The sequence below is a fragment of the Podarcis bocagei genome, assembly GCF_964188305.1.
Source record: "Podarcis bocagei genome assembly, chromosome: 5".
In the NCBI taxonomy this organism is placed as follows: domain Eukaryota; kingdom Metazoa; phylum Chordata; class Lepidosauria; order Squamata; family Lacertidae; genus Podarcis; species Podarcis bocagei.
The window spans coordinates 22,017,069-22,039,661 of NC_138129.1; the positions used below are offsets into that span (position 1 = coordinate 22,017,069).

General features: G+C 43.3%; 1 protein-coding gene across 1 annotated transcript in view; it reads left to right on the forward strand.

Annotated features, from left to right (window-relative positions):
- The window catches only part of PREX1 (phosphatidylinositol-3,4,5-trisphosphate dependent Rac exchange factor 1), a 245,342-nt gene extending 239,673 nt beyond the window's left edge, over positions 1 to 5,669 (forward strand). Inside the window, exons 37-40 of the mRNA XM_081195969.1 lie at positions 698 to 885; positions 1,956 to 2,058; positions 2,649 to 2,716; positions 4,169 to 5,669. Coding sequence (XP_081052095.1) covers positions 698 to 885; positions 1,956 to 2,058; positions 2,649 to 2,716; positions 4,169 to 4,211 — 402 coding nt within the window. The 3' untranslated portion in view covers positions 4,212 to 5,669. The remainder of the gene's footprint in view (positions 1 to 697; positions 886 to 1,955; positions 2,059 to 2,648; positions 2,717 to 4,168) is intronic.
- Positions 5,670 to 22,593: the final 16,924 nt, after the last annotated feature.

The window sequence follows — 22,593 nt, forward strand, 5'->3', positions numbered from 1 at the left end:
GAGTGAAGACTCAATTGCCAGTCTAGGTTTGTTGCAGTGCCTGTGTAGAATGCCGCCCCGGGTCCCCATTAACCTATTTATAAGGACCAAACTATATTTACTTAAGACTGCCACGTTTGGACCTCCCCACATAAGTTTCTTTTTTGTGAAAGAACCTACAAGGCTGCCTGATTTGGACTGGGGCAGAGGCTTAACCCTTGCTGCAGCCCCAATCTAGATTTCCCCCTGAAGCTTCTAATAGCTATGGGAAATAAAGCTTACAGGCTTAACATTGTAAGCTTGTAATTTTTCCCTTATATCTCTAATAATGTAACCACGGGGTGTAATGGTTTTTTTTAAAAATAGTTTTGATAAAAGTATTTTTTTGTCACAAAATGAACAAATAAACAAGGAAAAGTATATATAGCGTCTGATGTTGCGCAAGGAAAGATTCAGACACCATCCCCAACTCACCCCCATGCTTGGGCCCTGATATAGTTGCTTTTGCAAAAAAGAAAACTATTCTGGGAGTGCCAGTGTAATGTATAGTTTGGCCTTAAACCCCCTGTGGCAAACAACAGTTTCGACTTGCCATTTTGGAAGCTGCTCTGTTGAATGCTTGTTGGCATAAGCATTTAGACTGGGTATAACTGAGGGCAGGGGAGCCTGTAGGTACAGATGCTTCACTGTTGCATTCTTCCTTTGTATTCTTTTGTAGCTTATCCGTCCCATCAATGCAATGGATGAGCTTTGCAGACTAATGAAATCTTTTGTCAGCACAAAAGGCAGCCAGTCAGGATATTCCAGTAGTTACGTGGCAGGGGCTGGACTGCTGCCTATATCCTCTGAACTCTGTTATCGCCTCGGAGCCTGCCAGATTGTAATGTGCGGCACTGGAATGCAAAGGTGAGAGCTTTTAAATCTAAACAAATGTTGTGCTCCTCTGGAATGAACATTTTTTGAATGTGACCTACTGGTAGATCCCTGGGCTCTGCCATTGCAAGTGGGGATTTGCATGACTGAATGCTTCGTCATTCAAAAATAGAAACAGTCCCTCTACTTATAAAACTTGGATGTCAGGGAGAATATAGCATCCCGTTTTCTGTGTTGTTTGCGCATGGAGAAATCATGTGAGTCACCATCTACAGACACATGTTTCAGCACTGGACCTAAGATATTTAGGTTCATTTTCTGCTTGTCAGAGGAGGTTACTCTGGAATAAATTAGTTTATACCTTCACCTTTGGCTTGCTTGAACTTTGAATGCATGGAGTACCTTTAACATACTTACATGATTATTTGTTTCCACTACTTTACCTTTTGCTTGACTTGTCCAGAGTTCCACATTTTTGTTTCTGTTTTGCAAGCAAAGTTAAAACGCTCACCACGAAAACTATCATGAAAACAATATAAAGCAGGATTAAAAACAGTAATGAGAAACTGTAAAGCTTTGCCATTTAAAATAGAAATAAACCAATGCAGTTTTCAACTGGAACTCAGAGAAAGCAAGACCTTTGAAATGAAAGGATGTTTTTGAAAATTGGTTTTGCTGGTGGGTGGGGGTGGATGGAACCAACAACCTCAGATGGAACTATCCAAAGGGACAGGGAGGAATGAGGTGCAGCCGATTGTCCTTTGAAAATAAACTGCACCAGCTACAGGGCTTGCATAGCTTTTCTCCCACACTCGGGAAGAACAGGGGGATGTTGAAACCTGCAGAGCTGCAGCCCATCCTGACATGCCTCCTTTTTGTTCTATCTGACATCAGAGTGGAGAGTGGAGATGTCCTGGATGTAGAAGAGGGTTCATAGGTTGGAGTCTTGCAAGGTCAAATCTCCCTGTCTGAGAGTGGACCTTTCCATCCACCCTCAGATAGGGGGATCCAAAAGTCCTGTGGCCCAGGGACCATAGGATCGCCACTTTATACGAATAGGCATTTGACTCCTGGAAGTGACATTCTTTATGTTCTGTTTTTAGGAGTACGCTGAGCGTGTCCTTGGAACAAGCAGCTATATTGGCTCGAAGTCACGGACTCCTGCCTAAGTGTATCATGCAGGCAACAGACATCATGAGAAAACAAGTAAGCTTTTATGAAGGGTTGAATGCAAAAAAAGAAAACAGGAGCTGCAAATATTTCAAACGGGGCATAGGGGCAAAGGACGTAGATTGTGCTCAAGTCCTAAACCCTTAGACTGTCACATGCAGAATGTCAGTATGTTCCATTATATTAATGGTACCCAAAAACAGGCATAATAGAAAAATAAGCCCATTGCAAATATTTATGCTTAAAGGGGCAGTGGTCCATACCACATTTGTACTCAGCGTCCTGTGCATGGTGTCCATATTCTTGTTTTCATTCTGTTTAATAATACTAATAATAAAAAAAATAAATAAAAATAAATACCCCACCACTCTGGGCGGCTTACAGCATATATATTGTGGTAACCTTACAGTGTTGGGCTGGAGCAGTTGCAGAGTGCTTTGGGAATCCTTTCATCTTAAGTAAACACAGATGACTAATGGACTACCTTGGTGCTTTCCAAAGCTAGTAGCTGAAGCTAAAGTGCTTTCAAAGAAAAGTAATATATTTGTCTTTCAGGGTTTTTCTCCAGGGCTGCACTCTCTCGCTCGTACTGCCAACACACCACCTAATGTTTTGTGTTTCTTTAGGGACCAAGAGTTGAAATCTCTGCAAAAAATCTGAAAGTGATGGATCAGATGCCACAGTCTGCACCCCGGTAGGTGACTCTATACAGCAAGGATTTCACCTGAAGAAATGCATCTTCAGATTTTTGTGTATATACACACATCTGATTCTGTGATATTAGGGAAAGGGGAAACGTTCATTCAGTTCCCTTTTTACGGCAGGCGAACCCCAACAAATACTCCCAGACTTGGCTGCGGATCAAAATACAAATCCCAGTTGGATTCCTCTTCCATATTTTGCTGTGTAGTTTCAGTGCAAAAAAAAAAAAAAAAAGATTTTTCATTAGGAAGCACACAAAATGTGTGCTTTACAAATGAATGCATTGAAAAATGTGCTTCTTACATAGAGATATGTACAAAGTGCATGCAGCTTAAATGAAGGGCTTTGTACTTTAAAAGGAAAGGAAGGAAGGAAGGAAGGAAGGAAGGAAGGAAGGAAGGAAGGAAGGGGAAAAAACTGCAGAAACCAGGAAGGAATGGATCTCTGAGTTGACCACAAGTGACATGGAATGTGGCAACTCAGTCCATCCCTAATATTACATAGGCATTTAACACTGCTCCAATCTAGTGTATACTGTGCTTTACAGATTGCAGCAGGGTTTTTATAGCTGTACTTCAAGTCATCTTACACTCCTCCTAGCCCTTTTGGGTAGTTCCAGGGCTTGTTTTCAGCCAGAACTCAGAACTTCTGGCCCCTCTGTTTCTAGAAAAATAGCAAGGGGTAGCTCCATTTTGTATAAAATAATTTGTGATGGTAATCTTGCGGCTGTCAGGGCATTGTCAGCTGCCTGAGGAATGGTGAGATGCTGCAGCAGCAGAACTGACAACTGATAAGCAAAGATAATTCATAAGCTAATGCTTTGGCTATGGGCTACAGCAAGTTTTAAAAAGCAGTCTGATCATTAAAATGATTTATGTCAAAATGCGTTTTAAGAAGTAAGAAGCACATGGATTTTGGACTTAGAGATGTTTAAGCGCTGAAGGAAGGTTACCCAAAACAATATCAGAGGACTGAAAAATGGTTTATCCAAAGCCACCACTCATGGCTTACAAACCCAGGGGATCTGGAGTGGAGAGGCTTGCCTGTCATACTCTTCCTGTCGCCAGTCCCACCCTCCTCTTTGTGTTGGCAGTGTCACTGTTGCCCTTAGATGGAAATCACTTGAAATTATTTTAACTAGTTTTGCTGCACAGTCGTACCTTGGATCCCAAACGCCTTGGTACTCGGACGTTTTGGCTCCCAAATTCCACAAACCCAGAAGTTTGCAAACATTATTTGGAAGCCGAACATCCAACGGAGCTTCTGCGGCCTTCTGATTGGCTACAGGAGCTTCCTGCAGCCAATCAGAAGCCGCGCTTAGGTTTCCAAAGTCGAATGGACTTGCGGAACTGATTCCGTTTGACTTCCAAGGCATGACTGTATTCCATTGGCCATTAGCGTCCCTTTCGTAACATCAACTTTTTTTTATGTCACTCCTTTACAGAATCTACAAGTTGTGTCAACCCCCTGCAGATGGAGATTTATAGAAGTGAAGGAAACTCCCATGTCCCGGAATCGCAGAAGCGTTCAGCAGAGAGCGATGCTTCCTGAGCACTGATCCTACCTTTTGCCCATGGTGCTGAGTCCAGAAGAGAGAGGAGGGTTGTGGGTTCTGTGCTTCTAGGCAGTCTGGTGCACTAAAACTGCATTTCCACGCATCTCCTGCCTTTTTATATAGGCAGGCCTGGTTGCCCTGTTTTGCGGTTGGTTGCTGCAGGAGTTCTGAAACTGAGGAATGACTTCTGCCCAGTACCAGGAAGGATATCACAGGAGGACAAAACCCTGCGATAAGGAATTGATTGCGGTGCTGACTGGACATTGTGGACTTAGCAAATCTAAGTGAAGCACATCATCTACCTGTCATGCCGTTTTGGACTCTCATCCAGTTTCCTGCACAGTGTTGGCTAGTGGCCTTGAACAAGAGCCTCACAAACACTCTTTTTAAAAAGAAAAACACACCAACTTGCACTTTGAAATTGTGAATAGCACACATCTCTGGTTTGTTCAAAGGAGCCATTTTCCACTTCAGCCCAGTATGAACCAGACTCTACTCCGCAGAGTGCACATTCCATAGGACTTTCGACGAGAATTTCCTTTTAACTTTTACTGTAAAGTTCAGGGTTTGCAATTAACACTTTTTACTAATGGTCCATTATGTATTCTGGAAATACAACAATATTTTACAAGGGAGATTTAGCAATGAAGGATTCTTTCTGAAATGGAAAGATATGATGAAAGGGGAAGCAACCACATCTCTGTTTTCCAGTAATTTGAACAGCTGAGCATTTTTGAAGCAAGGACAAAACTATACTTATTTATGTGGAATGGAGTATCTGTTTTGGAACTTTTTCCTTATATACAAGGTTTAAATTTAAGAAGTATTTGTTTCAAATGGGGCCAATAATGCTGGCAGATACGTAGTAGATCTCAGTTCACTGAAAATATTGTTACGTTATTTAAAACCTTGCAGTATTTAAGTAGTCTTTAATACATTTTTTTAAAGAAAAGAAAATAGATTACAGTGGGTTGTAAGTTAAAATGAAATCATGGTTGTATATATAATGTACTTTATTTTTCCCTGTTTTAGAATTGTTTTCTGTTTGATCAGTATTATCATCAGCAGAGTAATTTGCTTCCAAATTACTTGCCACAATGTAATGAAAAATATCAGCAATCTCAGGCCAGAAGTAACATTATTTTGGAGTGAGTGCCTTAAATGAATCATCCATGTTGACCCAGATACAAAAAAATTAAGGGGCATAAAGACAAAACTAACATTCTTCTATATCATAATAGACTAAAAAGCCATAGTCTCCTCTGAAATGCTTTTCGTTGGGCATGCATGGAAGTTCCTTAGAGTGGCTTCTGTATCTAGCACACAGAAGAGGGATATTTTGATTTTGGCTTAAAATAGGGCATTTAATAAACTCCAATGTTTCCTAACAGTCCAATCCTTCATTTATTGTGTTACAGTCATACATCGGGTTAAATTTGCTTCAAGTTGAGCGTGTTCGAGTTGTGCTCCGCGGCAACCCGGAAGTAACGGAGCACGTTACTTCCAGGTTTCGCCGCATGCGCAGACGCTCAAAATGATGTCACGCGCATGCGCAGAAGCGACAAAAAGCGACTTCGCTATATGCCGTCGCTAGATACGTTTACCTCTAGATGCGGACGGGGCTCTAGAATGGATCCCATTCGTATCTAGAGGTACCACTGTACACTGAAAACTGTATGTTCCTACTCTGGTTGAGGAAGGGATTTGCAGCAGCAGCAGCCTTGACTTTTAAATGATGGAGAATGGTTACTGGGAAAAATGAATATTCAACAATAAATGAGCCTGAGACCCTGGCTTATTCTGGCAATCTTGTTGATTCCAAATAGTACAGTACATCAAAAATAAAATAAAAAGGATTGGAGTGGAGTCAGCAACCACCAGGTGGCAGCCATAGGCTTGCCAGTGGAAATTTCTGCACAGCTCTCCTAGCTTAACAAATTTCTGCACAACTCTCCTGAATAAACAAATATATTTAGCAACCTATTGTTTGAGGACCAGCTAAAACTAATAGAATTATATGCTGCATTCCCCCAGCAAATGTACCCATCCTGCTTGTCGCATCTTGGACGCTACAGCTTAAAAACTGTGGTTTAAAATAGCTTCAGTAGCAGGAGAACAAATGTAATAGAGAAGATTTCACAAGGAGCATGTATTTAGGTGCAAAGCAGAGATGGAGGCTGCTGTGAATGCTGGGATGGGAAGAAGCATGATCTGAATCAGAGATTTTCATCCATCTTCAATATTGCTTTGTTGTTGTTGTTTAGTCATTTAGTCATGTCCGACTCTTTGTGACCCCATGGACCAGAGCACGCCAGGCACTCCTGTGTTCCACTGCTTCCTGCAGTTTGGTCAAACTCATGCTGGTAGCTTCGAGAACACTGTCCAACCATCTCGTCCTCTGACGTCCCCTTCTCCTTGTGCCCTCCGTCTTTCCCAACATCAGGGTCTTTCCCAGGGAGTCTTCTCTTCTCATGAGGTGGCCAAAGTATTGGAGCCTCAGCTTCAGGATCTGTCCTTCCAGTGAGCACCATTAATTGACCTCAGCTCTTTCCATTTCATTTAGACCACTGTGAAGACTTGAGTCATATGTTTAAGTTCAGGATCTTGTTTTCAATCCGTGGTGATGGTTTGTCACATCAAGCATAGTTTGTCATGTTTCTCAGCGACTAGACCCATTTCTGATGCTCTTTGTTACGATTAAAAGCAAATACTCCAAGATGGGCTCCTAGATGCAGCACTGCTGTTGCATCTCCCAAGAAAACAAGCTCTGCCTCTCCTTAACCCTATGCAATCATTCTTTGATCCAATGCCAGTTCAAGACATAGGAGCCAACTCCTAGGGGCTGTGCTGGCTTTGGCCCCCACAATAAAATATTTGTAAAGCTGATGAGCATTCCCATTCAATTGGGGTGTGTGCACTGCATCATGTGATCGATTATGAGGAGCAGGGCTTACCTGGGTCCCCGCAATATTTTATTGTCACCACTGGTTCAAGGTGTGTTTTTCTTTTTGTGTGTGTGTGGGGGGGGAGAGTCCTCTTGGACAAAACGTCCATTGGACCCCACCCTTGACGCCAATGTTGCTGCCTGTCTATTTGCTAATAAGCGCCACATCTTGGAGAGTGAGGACAAGGTATGTAAAAGGGCCACACTCATCTTTGTTCCTTTCAGTGTTTGTTTACTCAGGGTGCAGGTGAACTGGCAGCAAGAGTGAAGCATGGAGGAAGCTGCTTTATTGAATCATGCTTAGCAATGTCTGCACTAACTAGCAGTGACTCTCCAGAATTTCAGTCGGGGATCTCTTCCAGCCCTACCTAGAAATGACACGGATGAAGCCTGTTATTCCAGTGAGAAGGAGGAACAGAGAGGGTCAGGGAAGCTCCAGGGATTGGCACTGAGTCCCTAACTGGTCTTGACAGAGTCCCAACTATGCCAACTCCTGACACCAACCTTACTTTGGCCCCTCAAGAATTACAAAAATAATGGAAGACTTCACACGCAGCCAATCTCACAATAAGCTACATGGGAAATGGATGAAACCCTTTTCTTTACATCTCAAGCCAGGTGTTCCTCTTCTATCAAAAAGCAGTTCCCATATAATAATTCACTTTAGGATTGCTGGCCTTTTCACATTTTCACTCCCTTATTCTTCTACGAGCATGATGAGAGAACAAAAACTAGTCCTGCCAAAACCTCTGTGTGGAAAAGAATGATATGCTGGAGGCAAAAAAAAAATCACATTAGGAAAAGAATTGCCAACCCAACAGAAAAGTTATCAGTGATTGAATGCAGATTGGGTGCATTAAAAATCAGCTCTGCTTCAGCAGCTCAATGGGCCTTCAACATCTCACTGTGTGAGATCTGGCATTTGGTTCAGAAGCTGTATTACTGAGATTTAAGCTTTATTTTGAAAAGCCCTTCTCACCAGATCTGCAAGTATCCTTATCACTCACTGCAGGAGAGCTACATTGAAAATCTACAGCTATTTGCCTAGATCAGGGGGCTGTGTGCAATTATATACACACCTTGTACATTATTCTTGCACATTATGTCATCCCCATTCAGCTCAATGGAGAGACCTGCAGTGGCACAGGGCTACTTAAAAGTGAGTCCCATTGAGCTTAGTGGTAAGTAAGTATAGGATTGCAGCTGTAAGCATAAATGTACAGTAAGTTTCAACCCCCAATTTAAGCAAAACTTGCCCATCTATTAAAATGTATTGATTTAATAATTAAATGCTAATGGCATCACCGAGCCAAGGCGAATTAAACATCTGATTTAAAGAAGCAAACACAATTTCCGCTCTCAGAAATGTAGTTCTACACCAGGCATTTAATTCTATTCTTGGTTTGGATATTTTCATCATTGTTGTAATAAGCAGAGCTGAGGAGAACATTTTTTGACCATTAAACAACATTCTGCATCCTCTTGCCAGGTTGCTGTTTGTTTGTTGCCTGCCCTTCACCCTCAGGTCTCAGGATGGGTTACAACATCAAAACACAATATTAAAAAGTTCAAAACTATTTACAATCACAAAAATAAGGTGGGTCCTAAAAAATGTACTCCTCAGGTGTCAAAAGACACTGCAGTTCACTCAGGACAGTTGCTTCCCACCTGTGCAGAGGTATTTGAAATGAAGAAATATGTGCAGATAAATGTTTGATTTTCAGAAAAATAAGTGTGTAAGTCAATGCTTGGATGATTTCTGGACGCCACTTAAAACGTAGCTTGCTTTAGATGCACTCTGAGGCCTTTGAGCAGAGGGAATCAGAATTATTTCATTAGTTTCAAATTACTTACATGACATCTCCAGTAATTGCTATTTTGATAGTTAAAAAAAAACCCAACAGTTTGATGTGGCTATATATCACTTGCCAGATGTAGATATTAAAACAGTATGTACAGGGTACGTTAATTTACTTCAGCTGCGAGAAGCTCTCCCAGCCTAATTCCTGTTGGGAAACAAACACAGTTTGTGGCAGAGGGTGGCTTCTGTCTGTGTGGGAACCTCTGAGCTGTCACAAGCCATTTGCTTGTGAAGGGTTGGCACCCCCCACAACATCTTCCTTCCATCACCAAACCAGATGTGTGGGGCATTGTAGCTTTAAAGAGCTGTTGCTTGGCCCCAAAACATGGTGTTGCAGAAGCAGAATGAGGGCTGTGGGAAGGGTAACTCGCTCTGTTTTCCATTAGTTATCCTCACACCCTGTTTTCCATTACTTAACCGCAACTTTTTAAAGGGCAGGCAAAGAGAAAGAAAGATGCCCTCATCATCATAATGGGGATGTTGTCCCCAAATTCATGAAGGCTAAGGCTGTCAGTGTCTACGATCACAGATAGGTAGCCGTGTTGGTCTGCCATAGTCAAAATAAAAAAATTCCTTCCTGTAGCACCTTAAAGACCAACTAAGTTAGTTCTTGGTATAAGCTTTCGTGTGCATGCACACTTCTTCAGATACACTGTGTCTTCAGATACCTGTGTATCTGAAGAAGTGTGCATGCACACGAAAGCTTATACCAAGAACTAACTTAGTTGGTCTTTAAGGTGCTACAGGAAGGAATTTTTTTATAGTGTCTACGATGATGATGATGATTGATAAAGATAACAATACAGTCATACCTCGGGTTACAGCCGCTTCAGGTTGCGTTTTTTTGAGTTACGCACCCGCCGAAACCTGGTACCGGAGCGGGTTACTTCCAGGTTTCGGCAGTCGTGCATGCGCAGAAGTGCTAAATTGCACTTTGCGCATGTGCAGAAGCGCCAAATCACTACCCGTGCATGCGCATATGCGCTGCTGCGGGTTGCGAACGCGCATCCCGCACAGATTACGTTCACAACCCGAGCGTCCACTGTAATTTATTATTCATACCCCACCCATCTGGCTGGGTTTCCCCAGCCACTCTGGGCGGCTCCCAACAGAATATTTCAAGAACACGATAAAACATCAGTCATTAAAAACTTCCCTAAACAGGGTTGCCTTCAGATGTCTTCTAAAAGTCAGATAGTTCTTTGTTTCCTTGACATCTGATGGGAGGGCGTTCCACAGGGAGGGTGCCACTACCAAGGAGGCCCTGGCCACAATGGCTACACTCTGCCTCTGGTCAGAGGCAGCAATGCTTCTAAATACCATTTGCTGGACTCTGGAGGAGGGGAGGGTGCTCTGGGCTTGGCTCCTACCTTAGAGGTTTCCATTGGCGTCTGCTTGGCAGTTTTGAGTACAGGATGTTGGGCCTGATCCAGCAAGGTCTTCTTATCCTCTTATTGCACTGTGGGATACAGTGTTTGGATTTCATGGTTTCCTTAGCACCCCACAGGTATTATTGCCCCAAGGAACCCCTTGGGTTCCTCATCCAGCTTTTTCACTCAAGGAAGTGTTACATTGTTCAAGCAAAGATGGAAGGACAGTGTGTGGGTCTCTTCCTGGAAAGGTCTCCCAGGCATTATGCACAAATACCCCATGTTAAGATGCTTTTTTGAAAAGCCTAACCATGATAGATTCACATATGAGTAACTCAATACTAATTTCAATACCTACTTCCAGTGCTTTTTTCCCCTAAAAAATGTTTAGGGATACTCTCATTTTGACTCAAGAAAATCACCATTTTATAGTTCAAATGGGGAAAAGAAATACAGGAAATGGACAAAAGTACAAAGATTCACAAAATGTTTGCAGTCGTCAACAGGTTTTCCATACCCATTGAGTTAATCACCCACCTCCTGAGAAAAACTCCACCCCACCATCCCGCTATATATAAGGATCTGGTGACTTCTGTTTCAGTGTATCTGAAGAAGTGTGCATGCACATGAAAGCTTGTACCCAGAACAAACTTAATTGGTCTCTAAGGTGCTATTGGACATTTTATTTATTTATTTTGACTGCGTCAGAACAACACAGCTACCTACCTGAATCTAAAATGTTTAGGGGTATGCGTATCCCTGCATCCTCCCAGAAAAAGGCACTGCCTACTTCCTTCCATGTTAAAACTCAGATGATACAGCGCTTAGGAGGCTATTGCATTCCTCTCCTCCACTTTTGCTGAATCGTTCCTTTGAGAAGAATATAATACCGTACGTCATCAGAAAGGTGACAGGTGCCCTTCCACTTCCAAGTCCTGCCCCTTTCCCCAGATGTTCAACCTTTTAATATAAATTTTATATGGCTTGGTATCAAATCAATATAAATGTGATATCAATTTTATGTTGTTGTTGTTTTGAAAAAGTTTATTTTAGGATATTATGTGACTGTCTTATTACTGTTAATGTGGTGCGGCGAGTTTCAAAGTCACCCCAGTCTAAGGTATGGGTGCTACTCCTAAATGTTTGTGGTTGTCTCCCTGTATGTGAATGTATGGAGAGCCCTTCTGTAGATTTAGCCTCTTTGACATCCAGGCTAGTGTTCAAAATTTATTTGGTTTTTCCTATTGCACCCACCCCCCTTCCCCTTGCACCTGTAGCTTTTTCAACGACATAAAGTAGTATTACAGTCTTCTAATCTAGGCCTCAAGATTAATCAGAGGTGCTGAGATGGCGTTTCTTCTGATGTCCTATCACAGTGAAATACAATTTTATTCAATTTATTATTATTATTATTTGTGTATTGAATGTACATCCTGCCCTAAGTCTCAAAGACAGCCAGAGCAACAAACAACAAGTGATAAAGCTTTAAAACAGTAAACATGTCTTGAAAGGATCTGGGGGGGGGGATGATTCCATTACAGATGTAGACCAGAAAATATATCAACTTAAAATGGCAAAAGAAGAAGGTCTCCACTAGATGCCGAAAAGGCAACAGAGATGGCACCTGTCTGGTGTTCAAAGAGAGGGAATTCGAAAGAGAAGGCGCCATGACACTGAATTCCTACATTGTGCTGAATTGACTTCCTGATAAGATGGTATCTGTAGGAGGCTCTCACCTGGACAGCGCAGTGATTGATGAAATACATAAGGGGTGAGATGATCTTACTCAATTACTTAAGGAGACATAAATGTCAATTAGCTAGAAATGACTTCCCTTTTCCAGTCCTACATCTCTGTGTAAGAGAATGAAAGTTGCAATTCAGTGTACAGTTACACATGATGAAGCCCATCTAAAAGCAATCTGACTTGTGTATGTGGTTCTGTGCTGGATTGTGGCCAATGGCTTTGCTAATGGAACTCGATACCAGCAAACATTAGCCATGTAATGCCTTTTCCATTCACTCCCGTTGGCAGCAACGGTTTTGGGAATTATCTTATTATACATTAATTGATTTGCCTTTCAATAGACTTCAACTGCTTTCCAAGTTTTTCACATTAATTTTGCCTCCTGGGGCGGCCTATAAAGTCACTATTCTGGATAAAAGGCTCCTTCATGGTTTATCACACAGTAAATCTAACCGCACAACACATTCTCCCCGCCCCCTGTTGGCATCACTAACACCTCATCAAACCTCGCAATAACAACTTTAGCCTGTGAAACGTCTCACTAAGGCATGAGATTAATGCAACATGATTATGTCCTGATGCTGTTGTGTATTCACCCCCACACCGCCAACATAGCAGAAGAGATTCTATGGGCTCACACAAAAACCTTAGAATAGCGCTCTCTGTACAAAAGCAGTTCTAATTGTTTCGTCAAAGTTATCATTTCTTCCTTGTCTAATTTCTATTCAAGAAATATGAATAGGTAAGGTGACAAAGATCCATGCAGTGCTCTAGAGGGTGGTCTTCTCTTTGAATGGCATCCTTGTTTGAAGGGCTGTCTGGTCCAAGTCTGGTTTCAAGATAGAGCCGTATGAAGAGAGAGTAGGGGGAAGTCTTGAAGTTGCCCATCATCTGGACAGCAGACTGAGCAGGCAGACCAACAGGTGACCCCACCTGCATGAGATGTATTAGATTTCCAATTTCTATTGCAACATGCATGTAATCTTGCAGTAATTATAGTGCAGCAATTTCCCCCCTGCATTTGCATCTATACGTATACCTTAGCCTATGCTTATTATATACAAATCCCATGTCATTTTCCGTCCTCTGTTTCGGTGATAACATTCTCCACATTTTCTTTTGACAGTACATAACTGTCCACTTTCAATTTCAATTTCAATTTTTAATTTTTTAATGTTTTTAATTTGTTGTTAGCTCCCCTGAGCACAGTTTTCTGAACCGGGAAGGGCGGGGTATAAATAAAAATTTATTATTATTATTATTATTTCAGCACTACTGCTGAGCAGGGCGGGTGGAATTTGACATGTTCCATCCAAAGTTAAGCACTATTATGATCCCACAATAATTCACCATCAATTGTAATCACTCCTTGGTTATCTTTCTCAACCCCGCCCCCCCCGCCCCAAGCAGTCAATATCTATGTGATTATTTTCAGCCTGCAGAGGTACAGAAACACTGAAGCTAAATATCTCAAATTGGCCAAAGGTTACAGGGTGGAATCAAGCGTCTTTCAAAAATGCACACATTGAGTATATAAAAGGCACAGTTACAACATATGCCAAAATTTCGGATTTTTGAAAAATTATCCTGATGGTTGGAGTGGCCATTTCCAAACATTCCATATTTGAGTCTCCCCACGTATAAATGATAAATGAAAAGCCCAAATTCAGTGGGCCTATGACTTAGAATCATGTGTTTTGTTAAGCACCCTGGGAGGCATGCACATATTTTAACTAAATTAATAACAAATAGAATGCACCAGCCAGGGTGGACACTCAGGCAAAGGGACTTTTTCCCCCTTTCCCGGCAAGGTATTTGTTAAAGATTTGGAGAGGATGTGATAACATTTTTCTCCCAGAATGGCCAGAAGATGGTGCTAATCATCTGTGTATATCAAAGTTTCCCAAACTAGCGCACAGCCCCTGGAATTTGGCATTCTGCAGCACATGGACAAAATCCAGCCTTTCCCCCCCACTCTGTTAAAGGAATATGGGGAGATGGGGAATAATTTTGTTCTTCTGGCTATTTCTGTAAGAATTGCTTTACAAATCAGAGAGTAGAACTGACAGGCACAGAGCATAAGAGGGTTCCAGTACTTTCAACATGTACAAGGGGGAAATTGCACCAGCTACAGCTTCTCTCATCACACGACACCCCCTTAGAAGCAATGACACTAATAATATGAAGGGTCCTTGCACAATGATTAGGAGACTGTAGAGTCCTCTCTCCTTCCAGGCTTACAATTGCAACTAGAGAACACCACAGTGTAGTACAATGGTACCTCTGGATGCGAACAGGATCCGTTCTGGAGCCCCGTTCGCATCCTGAAGTGAACGCAACCCACGTCAGCGTGTGCGCAGGTTGCTGCTTCCGCACATGATGCCTTTTTGAGCGCATGCGTGAGCATTGAAACCCGGAAGTAACACGCTACATTACTTCCGGGTCGCTGCAGCTTGCAACCCGAAAATACTTATCCCGAAGCAACTTCAACCCGAGGTATGACTGTACAGAATACTGTAGTGGCTAAAAGACGGGGCTAAAAGAAATGGGGGTACAAGGAGGACCCTCCTTGTTCGGATCAAAGGTCCATTTAGTTCAGCATCCTGCTCCTCACTTCAGCCACAGTCAAGCACTACCCAGGGCTATTTTCCATCGTTGTTTTGAGGATTGCTTAGACAATGCCGCATTAAATAATGCTGGTGATCTAAGGATGTATTCTGTGCACACAGAAATCAAGCCATCTAGTCATAGGGCTACAAAGCCTAGATAGCGGTCCAAACTAGACTGAACTCTGCTGGTAACCTCCACCTCATCCATGGATTTACCTGGCTAAAAACAACAACAATGGGCTGTCTTCTTCCCAAGATTAAAGGTAAAGGTACCCCTGACCATTAGGTCCAGTCACAGACAACTCTGGGGTTGCGTGCTCATCTCGCTCTATAGGCTGAGGGAGCCAGTGTTTGTCCGCAGACAGCTTCCAGGTCATGTGGCCAGCATGACCAAGATTACCATGGACACAAATAGTCACATGGAGAAGTCTTGAGATGCATGTGGGCTGGGCCAGCCTTAGGCATTTTGCTGCCTGAAGTCAACCAGAAAATGGTGCTCCCCCAGGAACTGTCGTTTGTTAAGGGCACTGGGTTGGAGTACGGATAGGGAGTATCAGGCTCAGGAACCAAATGCAGCCTTCCAGCCCTTGGCACTCAGGACACCTTGTCTTCCATTTTTGCTTTGCACTATCCTTATGTGTTTTTGATTGGCTGAAATGTATATGGATAGGAGAGAGCACTTGGTGGTGGGAGAGCACTCACCTCACCCTTCCCCAAAACAAGCCTCCTTTTCCAGATCCTCCACCTGACTTCTCTTTGGCCTCTGCATAATGGCTTCCTAGGTGGAAGCTGAAGTCGCTGTCTTACAAAGCTGGGATCCTGCCTGTCAGGAGGCAGCTGCACACGTAGTGCAGTACTTGAGCAGCACTTTGGGAGTTAGTGGTTTGATAACGCTGCTGAAAGGGAGGGAAAGTAAGATGCTGTGATGAAGCAAGGAGGATGAAATGGAGAAGGAAAACCAAGGACAGGGTGTGTGGGTGTGTGGAGGGCAGCAGGGAAACCATGGGTGGATAAATGCAGAACATAAAATCTAAATGGAGTGAAATGTGTGTAGATGGAGGCTTCTTTTTTTCAGGGAGATTATAATCTCATTATATCAGAATATGGAGAAGAAAGGTCTGCATGGATATTTGCCTGCACAGTGCCCCAGTGAATGAATGTGTATAATACTGGTTTTCATTCTTTTAAAATTTTCATTCCATAAAAGTGTGCCTCTTTTCAAAGGACTTTCTTTCAAAACGTCTTTTCCATTTGCTGTGTATACACTTAATACTGCTCCTTTCTTAGTTATTGATTCCCAGCAGGCTTTTGTTGTCAAGTTGTGGCAATTTAATTTTGTTGACACGAATATAGTAATTTTTCTCCTCAGTTTATTTTCTCACCTTTAAAGTGTTCTTTATCCTTGTTGATTCCAGGAAAATTTTATTTGTCTCTATTTTTTAAGGGCACAAGAGTTCACAGAAGCAGTAGGTGGAGATGAAATACTAAAGAGCTGAAAATGTGGTTTCAAAATATGGTTTATTGAAATTTGACTGAGGATTGTATTTCCATTCTTTTGCTGTGGCACTCTACCCATAAAAACTGCATTAATTTCTCCCTTTCAAGGCTGGAAGGAATAATAGCAATAATAATGCACCTTAAATTGCTAGCTGCTGTACAAAAATTAAAAATAAAACAGGCCCTGCCCACAGGCTTATAATGTAAAGCCTTACGATTTAAAGAATCATTTCAAAAGGAGTTTGTCTCTCAGAGTTAAATCAAGCAAGTCTTAATTTGAACCAAGGTTTGTGTACTTTGCAATCTTCTGTACATTATGTTAGCTTGGGGAGGCGGGACTGTATGAAAGTTCTTTATGTGATTTTTTAAAAGTGCCTTCATTCCTGAACCTATTTTGGAATACCCAGTAATGATTAAAAACAGAGTGACTGAACATGTGCAGAGTGCCATGCACTTAACCTTGGAGAATCATCTGGGACAGATGTTTAGCTAAGCAGCCTGCAATTTACCATAGACCCTGATCTGTTTTCTTCCTTTAACAGTGGGATGGCCTCCTTCAGAAAGTGGTGGGCTCGCCTTAATTGGAAGTTTCTAAGCAGAGACATCAACTTGCCAACAAAGGTCCGTATAGTTCAAGCTATGGTTTGCCCAGTAGTGATGTATGGAAGTGAGAGCTAGACCATAAAGAAGGCTGATCACCGAAGAATTGATGCTTTTGAATTATGGTGCTGGAGGAGACTCTTGAGAGTCCCATGGACTGCAAGAAGATCAAATGTATCCATTCTGAAGGAAATCATCCCTGAGTGCTCACTGGAAGGACAGATCCTGAAGCTGAGGCTCCAATACTTTGGCCACCTCATGAGAAGAGAAGACTCCCTGGAAAAGACCCTGATGTTGGGAAAGATGGAGGGCACAAGGAGAAGGGGGTGACAGAGGACAAGATGGTTGGACAGTGTTCTCGAAGTTACCAACATGAGTGACCAAACTGCGGGAGGCAGTGAAAGACATGAGTGCCTGGCGTGCTCTGGTCCATGGGGTCACAAAGAGTCGGACACAACTAAATGACTAAACAACAAAGCGGAGGTTGGGGGGTCATCTGTCATGGATGCTTCCAGTGGTGAACCTTGGGGTCTCAAACTTCAGCAGTGCCCTGTGAGATGCCAAAATCTGGCACCCCTGCCTCTCACCTTCCATTCTACATCATAGTTGTGGTCCCCCCCCCAGCTCTGTGCCCCATGTGACTGGTTTTGCTCCCCGAAATCTGCCTCTGATGCTTAGTTGAGATTCTTGCATTGCAAGAGGTTGGACTAGAAGATGTCTTCCAGCTCTGCAATTCTACGATTCCAGAAGCCCTGTGCTCTGGCAACTGTATGCTTTGTCCCTCGTGCTCCAAGGTCAGCTGATGAAGTCTGAAGACCTGTTCACTGTCTATATTAGATCCTTAAAAATAAACACCCCTCGTTCCTCTGCCACAGGCTGTTGAAAGAAGTTGCCGATAAATATAGCCTTTGCTATATAAGCCCGTCTATAATTCTCGTCCCAGTCAACATGAGGAGATTGCAGTGTCCTATGATCAATGCTCCAGTCCTCTAGCAGAATAGATATTTCCCCTGTTTCCCCCCCGCCTCACCTTGCCCTAGGAGATCAGTAATTGCTTTGTTATCGTTGTTTTCCCATTTTCGTTTTTTGCCTGGAGTACAAGGTACCCGTCCCTTAACTACCCTCTGTGAATGTCAACATTCCTCTTTGTTTATAACTTTATGTAGAATCTGTAGGGAAACACAGTGTGGGCAGAGCTCTGGAAATGAACGTCAAAAATTGCCACTATGGATAGTTTTAAATACAATTATTGTAAATAAACAAAACAAAAAGCAATAAAAGAATGAATGAATGAAAAAATACAAAGGTATAAATAACCATGCTTTCACCATTATCTATTGGATAATGCTTTCTGGAAACACATTACAAATCTTTCATAGTAGTGAGTCCTAATAGTTAATGGGGAATTTCAGGTATCCGGATATCTACTGGAAATCTAGATCTGCTAAGAATGGAACATCCAGCTAATTATTGACCTTTCCTTGCTGGCAACTGCATCAACAGGGAGGAAGGAACACGAGGACCTGATATCCTGGACTTAACTCAGTTGAACTGGGAAGAACTTATTGATAAAGTGAAAATGGTGGGAAACTTGGGAGAAAGTGACCATGCTCCAACCCATGTGAGTGTTTTTCTTCTTCTTCTTCCTGATATTGCTGCTACGGTATTTCCTGCTTGCTCACAAGGCACATGGCACATGCCCCAAACCGCAGTATTTCTTCCACACCTGACCCTTTTATTCTGTGAATTTACGACGGTGATGACTTTTACTTGCCACATCCCTCCTAACTCTCTTGGAAGCAGAAGGGAAGAGAGGGGGCAGGCGTGGGGAGCTTGGTGTGGTGTTTGATGGGGGGAACATTGGGTTGTCACACACTTCAACCATGTCAAGCTTCCCATGCCTCAGCCCTCTCTTGCTATGTACCAGTGGCCTCCTGTCTTGGAGAGCCAGGAGAGCTGTGTCCAGTTCTGGGCACCACAGTTCAAGAAGGACACTGACAAACTGGAACGTGTCCAGAGGAGGGCAACCAAAATGGTCAAAGGCCTGGAAACGATGCCTTATGAGGAACGGCTAAGGGAGCTGGGCATGTTTAGCCTGGAGAAGAGGAGGTTAAGGGGTGATATGATAGCCATGTTCAAATATATAAAAGGATGTCACATAGAGGAGGGAGAAAGGTTGTTTTCTGCTGCTCCAGAGAAGCGGACACGGAGCAATGGATCCAAACTACAAGAAAGAAGATTCCACCTAAACATTAGGAAGAACTTCCTGACAGTAAGAGCTGTTCGACAGTGGAATTTGCTGCCAAGGAGTGTGGTGGAGTCTCCTACTTTGGAGGTCTTTAAGCAGAGGCTTGACAACCATATGCCAGGAGTGCTCTGATGGTGTTTCCTGCTTGGCAGGGGGTTGGACTCGATGGCCCTTGTGGTCTCTTCCAACTCTATGATTCTATGATTCTATGAACTGTGCCCAACCTGTGCCACCTCACTGCTCACTACTACAGTGGCACCTCGGGTTAAGAACGTAATTCATTCTGGAGGTCCGTTCTTAACCTGAAACTGTTCTTAACCTGAGGTACCACTTTAGCTAATGGGGCCTCCCTCTGCCACCACACGATTTCTGTTCTCATTCTAAGGTAAAGTTCTTAACCCGAGGTACTATTTCTGGGTTAGCGGAGTCTGTAACCTGAAGTGTCTGTAACCTGAAGTGTCTGTAACCCAAGGTACCGCCGTACATTGACATCATACATTTAGGGCACATATAAAGCACATGACTCCCCCCCCCCGAATCCTGGGTATTGTAGTTCACCCGTTGCAAAGCTGCAATTCCCAGCATCCTTGACAAACTACAGTTCCCAGGCTTCCTTGGGGAGAAGCCATGAGCTTTGAATGCATGGTGATCTCACTGAAGCCTATGGGGTTACCCAGGCCCAAGTGGTTCTCAGCTGCTGATTAACATCAAACATATTTCTAGAGAGAAGACGCTGCTTCTGATTAGTGAATGTATCAAATACGTTCAGTGCCATATGGCCCTGATAATATGCCTGTCACATCTGAGAAACTAATTGCTTCAGCTTTGGCACAGGGAACCTACAATATTTGCGGTTTCTTTGCATGAACTCGGAACGTTATAGAGAAAGTGATTGGCAACCCTGTGCAGGGAGGGAGCCTAAGAGCCGCCTGGACTGCAGTTCAATTCCAGAGAGAGAAAAAGAAAGAAAGATGAGATACAGGAGCAAGCTATAAAACAGGAGCCACGACTACCTCACTAAGTGCCTTAAATGTCATTTCTCATTTACCCTAACAAAATTTTTGCAAGTTTGATTTTGACAGGCTTATTCTGAACTCTGTGACTGAGCAGAATTTGAGCCTCAGCCATCCCTATTTAAACCTGAAATGCTTACAGTGACAGATTCTGGTTTCCTGCTCTCCCTTATGCCTAGAGAATAAGGTAGCATCTGCACTGACATTGCTATTCTGTTTGGAAGCGAGAAGCACATGGAAAAATGCAGTCCTTGTATCGCTTGCATGTGTAAGGCTGGATAATTCAGCATGCCATTTGCACATAAAAGGCACCACCTGGGCATCTCTCAAAATATTATTTGACCTGTTCTGTGCGTCTTAAGGATTGTCCCTAGCTCTGACTGCCTCCATAGCAAAGGGTCTTTGTTCCAGCTTGAAGAGGTACAGTGCAGGAAAGGAGAGCCTTGCTTCCTACACCACTGTACCTTGACCGCTGTATGATCTGATCAGGGGCTGCACCGGGTTGGTGTCAGACTTGCTCCTGTGCCAGTCTTCATTACGTAATGTCATTTCACTTGCTTGCCAAATCACAATTGCCCTCTGCAACCTAAACTTCTGATACAACGTTTAGAAAAAAACTGCCTTAGAAAGGCCAAGCTTTAGCTGAGTGTGTGCACCATACACTGAAAGCACGTTTAAAGTGCTCTCCCCAAGAGTTCTGGGAACTGTAGTTTGTTAAGAGTGCTGGGAATGATCAACCCCTGAGGGCTAAACTACAGTTCCCAGGATTCTTTGGGGCAGGAGAGGATGTGCTTTAAATGTGTGGTGTGTACACAGCTTGAGTAGCTTCAAATAAGCAATTAGTCAGTTATAAACATTTAATTGTATCATGCAACATGCATTAATATATTTTCAGTTTCAGCCTGAGGTCCCCTAGATGTCACTGGACTCCAGCTCCCCTCAGCTAATGTTGCAAGTTGTCAGGGATGATGGGATCTGCAGCCAATGGACCCTTGAGGGTCAAAGGGCCTGCACCCCTGCTGTAGAGGGAAGAGATCTTTCTCTATACTCTGATAACTGAGCCCAGAATATCAGCTGGCTGTGAAGCTCGATGGACAAGTACATTTTCTTTATGATGCTACTTGAGTCATTGCTGGTGAGGCTAAAAAGACAGCTCACTGGATATTTTGGAGATGACAATCAGTTAATTTCACGAGCAAGGAAATCTGGTGCAGCCATGTGCATGAATCATGCATCGATCACCATGTATCATTTATCAGAAGACACCATGGACAGAATCATTTTGTTCTGTGACAGTGAAGAAGACGGTGAACATGGTGAATGTATCACCCATCAAAGATACAGGCCCTTTGAATTCACTATTTGTGCACCCATTTTTTAAGGCTGGTATGGAAGCCAAGGGTACTGAATAAGATCAGTGCATAAGCTGGGTGCAAACTACAGGCACCACTTTGGCTCATGGGTTAGGGTCAGAATACACCATACACCAGGGGTCTGCAACCCGCGGCTCCGGAGCCGCATGTGGCTCTTTTACACCTTTGCCGCGGCTCCGGGGCAGATACTAGCGAGGGGAGGAGGCGCATTGTGCGCCCCGACACTCCTCACTGTGGTGGGCGCTGTACTGGCTGTGACGTCGCATGGGGGCGGTGCGTGCGTTAGTCACGCACCGTCTCGACGTCACTTTCCCGCCCGCTGTCAGATCGCGGCTCCGGAGATATATTTGTTTTAAATGTCGCAATGGTTTTGCGGCTCCCAGGTTTTTTTTTCTTCGGAAACGGGTCCAAGTGGCTCTTTTTGTCTTAAAGGTTGCAGACCCCTGCCATACACCATACACCATTCACCATAGACCATACACCATACACCATACAAAGCATGTGATTTCCTCAAGAATCCCAGAAACTGTACTTTACCCCCTCAAAGAGCTACAGTTCTCAGCAGCCTTAATGACCTACAGTTACCAGTCCTCCTCTTCTTAACTCCCTCCTGAAGCACAAACACTCCGTAGCTACAGCCCAGCCCAACAGCCACTATATAAAATATGAGGTCCATGTACACCTCTGTTGTACTCGTCCTATCCCTCTTTTGCCTCGTAAGTTATTTTTGCCTGAGCAGCATATCCAAGTCAGCTGAAAATGCTTGCCTCATTTTGCCCTGATTGCTGGACATGAGTCACTAAGGTGTTCTTTTGCCCTTCCTTGCCCCCCTGAAGCTCCAAATCTTTCCTTCCCAGTGATGAGAAGCACAACCTCCATGCACCTTGCGCAAAGCTCAGCTGAGAAGGCAGCTTCCTGCAGGAGAATTTGCTCCCTCAATAGGATATTGTATCTACCTAGTAACATGAACCTCCCTGGCAATTAGTCAGAGGATGTTCTTTGATTGTTCAATTATGGTTTGGAGGTTTTTCTTACACATCTTATGAAAATGGA